Genomic DNA, 13,411 nt, shown 5'->3' on the forward strand with positions numbered 1-13,411 from the left:
TCCTGTCCATCAGTTCCCTGAGGGAGTCAAAGTCTGCTTTTCTGAAGTCCAGGGTCCATATTCTGCTGCTCTCCTTTCTTCTTTGTGTCAGGATCCTGAACTCAACCATCACATGGTCACTGCCTCCCAGGTTCCCATCCACTTTTGCTTCCCCTACTAATTCTTCCCGGTTTGTGAGCAGCAGGTCTAGAAGAGCTCTGCCCCTAGTTGGTTCCTCCAGTACTTGCACCAGGAAATTGTCCCCTACACTTTCCAAAAACTTCCTGGATTGTCTGTGCACTACTGTATTGCTCTCCCAGGAGATACAGATACTTAGCCAAACTTCATAACTTCACATACAACGATAGTACATACAATCAGGGCCGGTACTACCATTAAGGCAAACTAGGCAGTTGCCTAGGGTGCCAAGATTTGAGAGCACCAAAAAGCGGTGCCCCAAATTTTTTTTACAGCGTTCCTACGCCCCCTCCCCGAGCACGTGGTTGCCGCTCCACTTCTCCCGCCTCCCAGGCTTGTAGCGCCAATCAGCTGTTTGGCGCCGCAAGCCTGGGAGGCGAGGAGAATTAGAGCGGAGGCGGGGTGCTCGGGGAGGAGGCTGAGCAGAGGTGAGCTGGGGTGGTGAGCTGCTGCACGACTCCCCGGTGGGGGAGCTGCCACGGGGGGGGAGTTGCTGCAGGGCTGGGGGGGGGGCACAAGGTGGGAGTTTCGCCTAGGGCGCGAAACTTCCTTGCACTGGCCCTGCATACAATCCAATAAGATATTACTGTCTAGCAGATCAAGAATTTTAGAATGATAGCTCACAAGGCATACTTTGTACAAAACTTAGCCTAATTACATGACAGTGGTGAATATAGGGGTGCCAGGGTGTCACAGTATTTACCAAAAGATTAAACATTAACCAAAATGATTATTTTTGAGAATACTTAATTGTGTGTCCTCAACACATTTGATTACCAATGCACAGTAGAGTGGGACAATTACTTTCTGTGTATTACATATGAAACTCCTTTTAATATAGTTCAAAATAATTAGACATTTTTGCAACTGCATCACATTGTTGACTCATATTCAATTTGTGATCCACTGTAACCCCCAGATCCTAGCCAGTTGTTTCCCATTTTGTATTTGTTTATTTAATTTTTCTTTCTTAAGTGAAGTAATTTGCACTTGTCTTTATTGAATTTCATCTTGTTCACAATTCTCTAGTTTGTCAAGGTCATTTTGAGTCCTAATCCAGTCCTTGCAAACCCTACCGACTTGGTGTCATCTCAGATTTTATAAGCAAACTCTCCACTACATTATTCAAATCAGTAATGAAAATATTGAATAGCACCAGATCTAGGACTGACCCCATGGGATCTCATTAGTGATGTCTTATTGAAATCAAGATAGATCATGTCTACTGCTTCCCCCCATCCACTAGGCCTGTCAAAGAAGGAAATTAGGTCGGTTTGACATGATTTGTTCTTGACAAATTCATGCTGGCTATTTCTTATAATCCTATTATCCTCTAGGTGCTTACAAACTGATTGTTCAATAATTTGTTCCACTATCTTTCCAGATATTGAAGTTAAGATGACTAGTCTCTAATTCCCTGGGTCCTCTTTATTCCACTTTTTAAAGATACATATTATGATTTCTCTTCTGCAGTCCTCCGAGACCTCAGCCATCTTCCTTGAGTTCTCAAAGATAATTGTTCACCTTTCTGAGATTGCTTCAGTTAGCTAGGTTGAATTGCATTAGGCCCTGCTGACTCGAATATATCTAACATATAAAAAAATCCTTTAACCTATTCTTTCCCTGTTTTGGCTTATGTTCCTTCCCCTTGTTGTCAATATTAATGATGCATACCACAACTTTCCCTTGACACACAATTCACTCCTTCAGAGTTTACTTTTATGTGACAGGTCTCTTCTGTGAAGTGGTTGGTATGGTAGATAGCCAGCTTCCCACCTGGAGTAGTGGGTACCACCAAGTGCCAGATGGATAGCTGACCCCTCATCTCCAGTGCAGCAGGTAGGTGTCAACCAGACCCAATAATCCTTTCACATGGTCCCTGTATTTTACAGTTTAAAGTGCACCCTGGATCTTCCCTGCTATCTGCACAGTGTAATTAGTCTAAAATTCTCATGATACACCCCTTCTCTTTAAGATCAGCTGTAATTTTACAACCTGATGGTATACTTGTGGGACAGCTTTAGAGCGCCATTACATTTGACATTATTATTCACCGTTGCCCACTGGAAAGATTACTAAGACCCACTGGTACTTATCAACTGAGTCATCTTCAAGGAGTTGGCCACTAGGTTGCTCCTGACGAAGATTTTAACTGGAGTAGGTGTGGACACCACTGATGTGATGCCTTTGGGGCTTTTTTGTTTGTTTGTTTGTTTGTTTTGTTTTTTAAACTTTCATAGAGATTTAGTTCTAGTTTTGTTCTCAAGAGGGGAAAAGGTTCAGGCCAGTTCTTACTATATCGCAACCTGTTAAATCATTAATAATTATTAAGCATGTAACTTTGGATTGCTAATAATATAAACAGACATACTCAATGTTGGCCTCTCAAAATTGATCTATAGATTCCTCATCAAGAATTGCTCCTGTAGGTGCCCATTCTTGGGTAGAACTACAAATCTGGAATGGTCTAGATTGCCAGGGCCACATGTACATCCTTACACAGACCTGAGTGACTGATATGAAATGGTATGAGTTTGCAGCACCAATGTACTCTCAAATCAGTAGCTGTGTTTGTGTCTGAGACACAGAAGGATCTCACTGCATCTTTGGATGGGCAGAGAGAGATGAAAGTGAGGATATCACTGAGCTAAAGGAGAACCTTAGAAGAACACTCCCACTGTCTCCTACTAAACACAGCCCACACAGGCTACAAAAATATTAGTTAGAAGATATAGTTTCAATGAACAAAGAATTATTTATCTACATAAAAATGACCAAAACCAATTTAAAGACTAAATACCATGAGGCACTATGCTCTGTAATTGGAGGTAACGTCCTTTGAATTTTTTCTCCTATTGTCTACCAAATGATATTTTGTATCTGCTCATTGCTCCATTAGCATTTCCATAGCTTTTGAGAGATGCTGGTGGTTTGTCCTCTCTTTAATTGCTTTTTCTAAGACCTCTTCTTATTCCTAGTTCACTCAAATCCATTTCCTAACTAATGCAGTTTATTAGGCATAGCAAGCAGCAGCATATTAAGAGGAATACTTTATTATGTCCGGTTTTCCAAAGCACTCTGGGACATAATCTGAGAAGCCCTGAACCACTTCAGGATGATGCTGAGACCTTTCAATATTTGTCATAAAAAACAAGAGACACCCCCCACACACACACACACTCCAGAATAGCTAAGAGCTGGTGGTTGGGGCACTTCCCCTGGATTTGGCCCCCCACATTCAGTCAGAGCAGGACTTAATTTGGAGTATGGACTTGATTCCAGGTCTCCCACTGTGATGCAGTGTATCTCAAAATAGCGCCTAAAACGTTCATAATCACCACTGCAATATGATGAGGATATGTTTTGTACAAAGTATACCTTCTGAGGTATCATTTGGAAAGTTATAATCTGTTGAGCATCCTTGTTCTGTCAAAATGTGTGTCATTATTATATATGAAGTTATGAGAGTCTGCGATATGTTTGTCACTGAAATATACTGAGTGTCTGGGAAAGGTCCACAGACTAACCCCTCAGAGAGAGCAAAGAAACTGTAAACACAGAGGCCTTACATGCCATGGCTCACATGGACAAAAGGTATGAGCAAGAATTTGCTGTTCATGTGAAGGATAATGGGAAGTTCACATAGGCTATGGGGGCTGCCTAACTCCATGACACAGCATGGATTTTTCTAGCACCTGTAGAAAAGTATAAATGAGGGGCAGTGACATCACTTCTCCTGCCTCTCCTCCTACATCTCTACACAAGGAAGCAAGGTCATTGGAGAGACAAAGAAACTCCATTGACAGTATAGGAGGGGTTGATCCTAACTAGGTGTTCCAACTAGCAAGAACTGCTGTGACGTTTTGGGTGAGAAAAATCCTTCTGTTTTTAGAATTATTAGCATGGTAAAGTTCATGAATTAGCTTGCAATTTTATATTTTCTTTCCTTTTGTAACCAATTCTGATCATCTATGCCAAACCACTTAATCACTTAAAATCTATCTTTCTATAGTCTGTTTTATATTTAATTTAAACCAGTGTGTTTTCGGCTAAAGTGTTTGGGGAAATCTACTCAGGTTAACTGGAACTGGTGCATGATCAATTTCTTTGTCAAACTGATGGACCTTATGAACTTGTAGTGTTCAGTAAGTAATTGAACAGTACAAGATGGTACATTTCTTACTCCTGGGGGAATTCTGCGCCACTGCAAATGCGCATAATTTATGTGCCTGCAGATTTCTTTGCTTCCCTGCAGAAAAATGACTTTCTGATGGGGAAACAAAGGGAAGCCACGAGAGTGGTCATGCGACCCTCCCCAGCAGTATGTTTTAGGTGCCCAGGGCAGCCAGCAGAGAGGTAAATCACTGTGGGGCTGGTGGCTCCTACCTTGTGCCGGGCTTAACTGCTAGTCCCGGCAGGGCTGAGGAGGACAGGACTTCCTTTTCCCCTGCCAGGTCAGACCCACCCCCGGATTTCTCCCCCCTTTTGAAGAAAGCTCTGCAACCCACCCACCCACCAACACATGCAACCTGCACCCATCACTCCTTAGCTGCAGGGGAAGGGATCACTATACAGGGAGCTGCTATGGCATCTGCCCACTCCTGTGCATCCAGACACCCTCATATCCAGACCCTCCCACCAAGCCTCACCCCCCCACACACCCAGAACCCCCCCAATGAGCCCCACTCCCTCTGAACCTGGACCAACCCAATGAGTCACCTGCACCCGGATCCCCACCTTCACCTGGACCCCCTGCAGAGTCCCATTGCCATTGCATCCATAACCCCCCCCAACAAGCCCTTGTGCATCCAGATCCCCCCACACCCAGATCCCCCACTGAGCTGCCCACACCCAGATTGCCCCACACAGAACTCTCTCAACCCACACTGCCCCCCCCCCACACTTGGATCCTGCCTTGCTAAGCCTGCCTGCCCACACCTGGTGCACCTGGCATGGAGGGGCAGGGCTCTGGGGTGTTTCCAGGGCAGGCCCAGGCCTTGCGTTGTGTCAGGGTTGGGTGCAGCCTCATTGCTGAGTCCATGTCCCGGAGTGGGAAAGGGAACTGCACAGTGATCTCCCACCTCTGTGCAGCCAGTGTCCTGTGCTCCCCAATGCCATGCTGGAACCTCCACATTTATCTGGCAAATAACATTTGCAGAATTTTTAATGTTTTGGTGCAGAATCCCCTCAGAAGTAATTTCTCGGGTACAAGGCTCGGACCAGGGATGTGGAGGTCACTCTATATGTAATTCAAGAGTGGCTGGGCATAGCAATCTGGTATATGTCTGGGGGTAACTTGCATGCTGGATGCTGGGGTGAGTGGCAGCTCACACACAGCAAAGCAGAGCCTAGTGCACACGAGAATGGAGAATTAAGGTGGCATAATGATCCAACAGTCCAGATTGCACACTGGGGCATGTCACATCCAAATCCCAGGTGAGTGCCCTAACCACCAGGCTGTTCACTATTCTTGGGTAAATTTCACTCACTCTCTCCTGTTGCAATTGTTCCACTTTGTATGTATAAATATTCACTGGGCCAGAGACAGAGAAACTGACTTCACAGCCTGCTTTTTATGACACTTCACCTTGACCAGTCTCTAACGGTACGTCTACACTACCTGCCAGATCGGTGGGTAGTGATCAATCTATCAGGGATTGATTTATCGTGTCTAGTGTAGACGCGATAAATCGATCCCTGATCGCTCTGCCATCAACTCCGGAACTCCACCATGGCGAGAGGCAGAAACGGAGTCGACGGGGGAGCGGCGGCCATCGATCCCGTGCTGAGAGGACACGAAGTAAGTGATTCTAAGTCGATCTAAGATGCGTCGACTTCAGCTACGATATTCTCATAGCTGAAGTTGTGTATCTTAGATCGATTCCCCTCGCCCCCCCCCCCCCCAGGGTAGACCAGGCCTCATGCTGAGCATATCACCAGTAACCCCTTGACTAAAACTAATTTCTTAGCTACAGAGCAGCTCCCAACAGGTTATCCCCCGACACAAATCAACTAACCAGTACATGGTGCCAGAAACATTGAAACAACACTTAGAATAACTGTTGTTTTCATCTTACCTTAACTGGTAACTGGTTCTTTCTGCGTCTTCTAGGTTGTTTTTCTGAAAAAACATAGAACATTCAGAACCCATATACTTTCAGCTAGACTCCACCTTGCCTGAGGTTGCTTGTGGTGGTCTTGTCCATTTTTAGGAGAAAATGTAATTATTTAATAAATATTCCATAATTATTTGAGTGCTTGTAATTTTCTTGTAATAGCTAAGATTGCACCCTAAAATGTTCTTAGCTCACATTCCTTCTGAGGGAACAGAAAACTTATTAACAGCATTTTAATAGAAACTGTTATGAAAGCAATCACATTTTAAATATTAAAATATATTTTAACAATTCTACCAAATTATTATTAATGGCATTCTTCCTACATATGGAATAGTAATACATTAACTCAGCAATAATAGAAGTACAAGAAAATTGCTCAGAAAATTAGAGTGCATTTGTATGGAATCTATATTGAAGTAATAATATAGAATAGAGCCCTGTTTATTAGAAAAATCAGAGGTTTTTTTCCAGTACTCTACATTTTAGTATTAAGTAAATTAGAGATGGCTCAGACCAAAACTCTGGATCTGAACTTCCCTCAATATTGAAAGTTTAGTCCAGATCCACACTTTGTGACAGGATTTTAGCACTTTAGTGGACTGAACCAAAACCCTGTATCCAATCGCCCTCAGCTATAGGGAAAGTTTATATCCATTTGTTCTTGTGTCCACATTGGTCCTAAGCTTAAATAATTCCTCTCCCTCCCTGATATTTATTCCTCTGATATCTTTATAAAGAGCAATCATATCTCCCCTCAGCCTTCTTTTGGTTAGGCTAAACAAGCCAAGCTCTTTGCGTCTCCTTTCATAAGACAGGTTTTCCATTCCTCGGATCATCCTAGTAGCCCTTCTCTGTACTTGTTCCAGTTTGAATTCGTCCTTCTTAAACATGGGAGACCAGAACTGCACACAATATTCCAGATGAGGTCTCACCAGTGCCTTGTATAACGGTACTAACACCTCCTTATCTTTACCGGAAATACCTCGCCTGATGAATCCCAAGACCACATTAGCTTTTTTAATGGCCATATCACATTGGCGGATCATAGTCATCCTGTGATCAACCAATACTCCAAGGTCCTTCTCCTCCTCTGTTACTTCCAACTGATGTGTCCCCAATTTATAACCAAAATTCTTGTTATTAATCCCTAAATGCATGACCTTGCACTTTTCACTATTAAATTTCATCCTATTACTATTACTCCAGTTTACAAGGTCATCCAGATCTTCCTGTATGATATCCCAGTCCTTCTCTGTATTAGCAATACCTCCCAGCTTCGCATCATCCGCAAACTTTATTAGCACATTCCCAGTTTTTGTGCCAAGGTCAGTAATAAAAAGATTAAATAAGATTGGTCCCAAAACTGATCCCTGAGGAATTCCACTAGTAACCTCCTTCCAGCCTGACAGTTCACCTTTCAGTATGACCCGTTGTAGTCTCCCCTTTAACCAGTTCCTTATCCACCTTTCAATTTTCATATTGATCCCCATCTTTTCCAATTTAGCTAATAATTCCCCATGTGGAACCGTATCAAATGCCTTACTGAAATCGAGGTAAATTAGATCCACTGCATTTCCTTTGTCTAAAAAATCTGTACCTTCTCAAAGTAGGAGATCAGGTTGGTTTGGCACAATCTACCTTTTGTAAAACCATGTTGTATTTTGTCCCAATTACCATTGACCTCAATTTCCTTAATTACTTTCTCCTTCAAAAAATTTTCCAAGACCTTGCATACTACAGATGTCAAACTAACAGGCCTATAGTTACTCGGATCACTTTTTTCCCTTTCTTAAAAATAGGAACTATGTTAGCAATTCTCCAGTTGTACAGCACAACCCCTGAGTTTACTGATTCATTAAAAATTCTTGCTAATGGGCTTGCAATTTCATGTGCCAGTTCCTTTAATATTCTTGGATGAAGATTATCTGGGCCCCCCAATTTAGCTCCATTAAGCTGTTCGAGTTTGGCTTCTACCTCGGATGTGGTAATATCTACCTCCATATCCTCATTCCCATTTGTCATCCTACCATTATCCCTAAGCTCCTCATTAGCCTCATTAAAGACTGAGGCAAAGTATTTGTTTAGATATTGGGCCATGCCTAGATTATCCTTAACCTCCACTCCATCCTCAGTGTTTAGCGGTCCCACTTCTTTCTTTGTTTTCTTATTTATATGGCTATAGAACCTTTTACTATTGGTTTTAATTCCCTTTGCAAGGTCCAACTCTACACGGCTTTTGGCCTTTCTCACTTTATCCCTACATGTTCTGACCTCAATAAGGTAGCTTTCCTTGCTAATCTCTCCCATCTTCCACTCCTTGTAGGCTTTCTGCTTTTTCTTAATCACCTCTCTGAGATGCTTGCTCATCCAGCTTGGTCTACAATTCCTGCCTATGAATTTTTTCCCCTTTCTTGGGATGCAAGCTTCTGATAGTTTCTGCAACTTTGACTTGAAGTAATTCCAGGCCTCCTCTGCCTTTAGATCCACAAGTTCTTCAGTCCAATCCACTTCCCTAACTAATTTCCTTAATTCTTTAAAGTTAGCCCTTTTGAAATCAAAAACCCTAGTACCAGATCTATTTTTGTTTATCCTTCCATCTAGTTTGAACTGAATTAGCTCATGATCACTTGAACCAAGGTTGTCCCCTACAACCATTTCTTCTATGAGGTCCTCACTACTCACCAAAACCAAATCTAAAATGGCATCCCCTCTTGTTGGTTCTTCAACTACTTGATGAAGGAATCCATCAGCTATTGCATCCAGGAAAATCTGAGCCCTATTATTATTATTACTAGCACTTGTCCTCCAGTCTATATTTGGGAAGTTAAAATCTCCCATGATCACACAATTCCCATTAGTGTTTAATTCATTAAAAACATTAAAGAGGTTTCTATCCATATCCAAATCGGATCCCGGTGGTCAGTAGCAAACCCCAAGCACTATCTCAGGGGAGGCTCTAGTAGCTTTCTTTCCCAATGTGATTGTTGCCCAGACAGACTCTGTCTTATCCATTCCATCACTTCTTATTTCTTTACAGTCTACCTCATCATTGATATACAATGCTACTCCACCACCTTTGCCTTTATTTATGGCTTTCCTAAACAGCACATAGCCTTCAATACCTGTACTCCAGTCATGACTACTATTCCACCATGTTTCTGTTATCCCTATATCATCTGGTTTCACTTCCTGCACCAATAGCTCTAGTTCCTCCATTTTGTTACGTAGGCTCCTTGCATTAGTGTACAAACATCTTAATTTTTGCTGTTTGGCTTCACTGACATTCTTTACCCGATTAGGCACAGACATTCTACCACCAGTATCATCTACTAGACTGGTATCTACACTACCCTTCCTCCTTATGTCCATTCTCATACCCACGGGTGTATCCTTTCTTACTTTGTTTTCTTCCCTCTCAATGTTAAATTCCAGCGTGGAGATTACCTGGACATCTCCCAACCATCTCTCCCAAATTCCTAGTTTAAAGCTCTCTTAATCAGTTGTGCCAGCCTCCATCCTAGAAGTCTATTTCCCTCCTTACTCAGGTGAAGTCCATCCCGAGAGAACAGTCCTCTGTCCATGAATGCCTCCCAGTGGCCATACATCCCAAAGCCCTCCTTATAGCACCACTGCCTGAGCCATCTGTTGATCGCCATAATCTTGTCACACCTTTGTTGCCCTTCTCTAGGAACAGGCAGAATCCCACTGAAGATCACCTGAGCCTTGATTTCCTTAAGCGTCTTCCCCAGCCTGGCATAGTCTCCCTTGATACATTCCAGTGAGAATCTAGCTTTATCATTTGTTCCCACATGAAGGATAATCAGCAGATTCTTTCCTGCTCCCATTAGGATCCTCTTCAGCCTCAGGTCCACATCCCGTGTCTTAGCACCCGGCAGACAGCACACTTTTCTGTTCTCCGGATCAGCTCTAGTTACAGGCCTGTCTATTCTGCTCAGTAAGGAGTCCCCAATCACGTAGACCTGCCTTTTCCTGGTGATGGTGCAATTCTCCGGTCTATCCCCTGTTCCCTCTGGCTGCAACTCCTCTTGATTTCTATTGTCCTTTGCAATCCATCCCGTATCCTCCTGGGGCTCATATTTGGTGTTATCGCCATTGACTCTTCCCCTCTTCCTATAGGACTAGTTGCTCTTCTCTTCTTCCTTGCCCTCTCACCTTCAGTGACCACCTGCTGTGCCCCTTCTTCATTTTCCAACTCCGCAAACCTGTTCCTGAGCTCTATTTCTCCTTCACTAGCCCGTCTTTTCCTCTGCCTGGTTCTCTTAGTCACATGCTTCCACTGTCCACTTTCCTCACCCAGCAGTCTCCCCTCAGAGTTCTTTGGCTCTTCTTCCATCTGCAAGTCTGAGTTCCCTTACTATTTGCTACTTTTCAGAGCTGGAGAATATAAACTGTAGCAGCCAACAAACCTTCAGCCAAAATGAAACTATGTTCATTCACTTCCGCTCCTTTTCTTCACACTAATCCCAAGGAAGAAAACCCACACGACCCAGCTAAACTCAGAGACCAAAAAAAAAAAGCCCAAAACAATGAAAATCAAAGTGCTATCAAGGTTCAGACCAAAAATGGAACATCAGACAACGTTGCTAAGCAGGACGTCAACTTCTACTATACCCCCAAGAGGCCTTAATAGCTGCCTTTCCCCCCTTCATAATCTGTTGCTTCACAGGAAGCTTCTTCACCAAAACCTTCTCTGCTCCCGATTCAGGAAAGCATTCCTATTAAGGAAAGCACTTCAGCACATGGTTAACAAAATTGACTTATAAGTGCTTTCTTGAACTGGAGCAGTTATTTGTCAGATTCTTCCTGAAATCAGACCACACTGGAAATATGTATTAATACATTATGTTTCTGCCGAAGGACTAGAACAGGTATATAAACAATATATCATTAGAACAGACAATTTCAACATTTACTTCATAGCAACTTGAGTATACTGAATTGTTCTACTATTTCATATGGGTTTCTCTAAGTAAAAATAGTGATTCTCCAAGGATCTTGGCAACTGTTGCAAGAAATTGTGCCAATTAGTAATTGCTTCCAAGAATTTAAAAATGGGTTCTCTGAAGCCAAGATAACAGATAACACATTCTTTTACTGGAACTAACTGCAGATTAAAACTTGTTTGGAAAGTAAATGATATTCTGTGTCCAACTATATTTTTCCAAAGAGGTGCATTATCAGGCCCATTTCAAACTAGGCTTTGGCTCAGAGGATTTTTTAACTTCTTGCTTTGACTGTTAACCATCAGGGATGTGGTTCATGAAACCAACTGGAAAATCCCTTTGCATCCATATAGTTTTGTGATCAGCTTAGTATTAGATCTGAGAATCATATATGCTGAAGACAAATCTTCACCTATGTTCAATGCAATCAGTCTGTTGTAAATAGCAGTATGCGAAACAAAGGCTACTTTCAGTCATTACTATTATTTTATTACCATTGAATAGCACAAGATAAACCTTCTGCCCTTTTTGTAGCTAATATTTCTAATGAATGAGTAAAGCCTCTAGGATCTTTTGAAAATCCCTGTCTTAAAGGAGGTGTGATAGAATGGATTCTGTTATATTATGCAGTGTGTTTAGACACACTGAAAAGAACCCTATTCAAACAGAGAAGGAATCCTGATGTTCCAAGAAGACTGGAAGGAAACTGGGCCCCTGTCTGAAGTTTGGTGTTGTCAATCACAGGAATACAGGGTAGAGCCCCCCTTAAGAACAGGTATTTGTTGAAATTTTATTTACATATGGAGGTGTCAAGCACAGCTAAAGCGATTGCTCCACCAGAACACAACTAAGTCTGCTTACTTGTGGGGAAAGGGTATTAAAAGATCCAGAAGAGTTTCATTTTCTTTCAGTGTGGACCTCAAGAAGACTAAATCTGAGGTAAATGATCAGATAATAGCAGGGTCTGTAAGGTAAGGGACACCCCCAGTTTAAGGTTTCCTTATGAGCCTCCTTGGAGCTTACAGTGGAGATGTGCTGAACTAGCAGTCTTCCTTAGTTGCCTTAGCTTTAGCCCCTCCCCAGCAAGTACCTCTCACCTTTTATGATTGTGTTGGCCCTCTTCAGCCCCATGTCTGTATTCCACGATTTGCAACTCGGTGGACTTTTCACCACGGGTGCACTCTGCCAGGATCTGAACCAGCAATAGCCATCATATACACTAATGAATTTACCTCCAGGAGTGGGAATCTTTAGAGAAGTTGTAACAACACACTCTAAAGATACACACCTTGCTTACCCACCACCTTCCCCACCATGTTTTGAATCAGTACTTTGTATTCTTTTTGTTAATTGGCTATTATCACTTGGTTCAACTACTCTCCAGACATTCAGTCATCCACAAACACATCGCTTTATTTACTAAACTGCTGAACTGAAAATAACCAGAATTTATATTCATATTCAGAGTTCGAGACAAAACTCAACTATGCATAGATTTATATTGCAAAAACAGCAGGCATTTTCCATGGGAGGGTAGTTGATGACAATCAATACAAACTCTTATTAAGATTTCATTTTATGAATATAATTATATAATGCTCATAAGCATTGTTATGGATGTGTACCTTTAGAGATCTCTTTAAAATATTTCATCACTATGTCTAATATGGTATTTAATAGTTGGTGCAGTCTTGTGGTTATATGACTTCAGACTAAGTCATCCATAGCAAATATTTCTAGCTCATCACTCAGTTTTCCTGTGATGCATTATTTCTATGCAGAAGAAAGTCATGCATCACTAAAATGTGTAAAATCTTTTGCCAATGCTCTACCTGCATTATAATTAGTGACATTAGAATTCAGAAGTACCCGTTAGTTGTTGGGATTACGTATTATTAAACAAGTGGCATTTGAGAGAGTTTAAGCAGACATCTGTATTGGTTTGACTGAGAAGAAGAGGGTGGCATCATAATTACAATCCTGAAAAACCATGAATTTATAAAAAATAACCAAACATTCAAAGATAGATGTTTAGCATCTACCACCACAATTAGATATTGGGATTAGAAAAAGATATTTAAGTATCACTGAAGTTGTCAGAGTTTACTACAAATTATTACTTGCAAAGTGTTTTTGCTTTTGCCATCTTTT

General features: G+C 42.0%; 1 protein-coding gene across 8 annotated transcripts in view; it reads right to left on the reverse strand.

Moving 5' to 3' along the window:
• Nucleotides 1-13,411, reverse strand: part of FAM13C (family with sequence similarity 13 member C) — a 246,127-nt gene that overhangs the window by 177,530 nt on the left and 55,186 nt on the right. For all 8 annotated transcript variants that reach the window (XR_008445678.1, XM_054034905.1, XM_054034904.1 and 5 more), the window contains one exon: nt 6,255-6,298. Coding sequence is in view for 7 of the 8 variants with exons in the window: in XM_054034905.1 (XP_053890880.1) it covers nt 6,255-6,298 (44 nt within the window). In the remaining variant the exon portion in view is untranslated. The remainder of the gene's footprint in view (nt 1-6,254; nt 6,299-13,411) is intronic.

Source organism: Malaclemys terrapin, chromosome 7 (genome assembly GCF_027887155.1).
Source record: "Malaclemys terrapin pileata isolate rMalTer1 chromosome 7, rMalTer1.hap1, whole genome shotgun sequence".
Classification (NCBI taxonomy): Eukaryota; Metazoa; Chordata; order Testudines; family Emydidae; genus Malaclemys; species Malaclemys terrapin.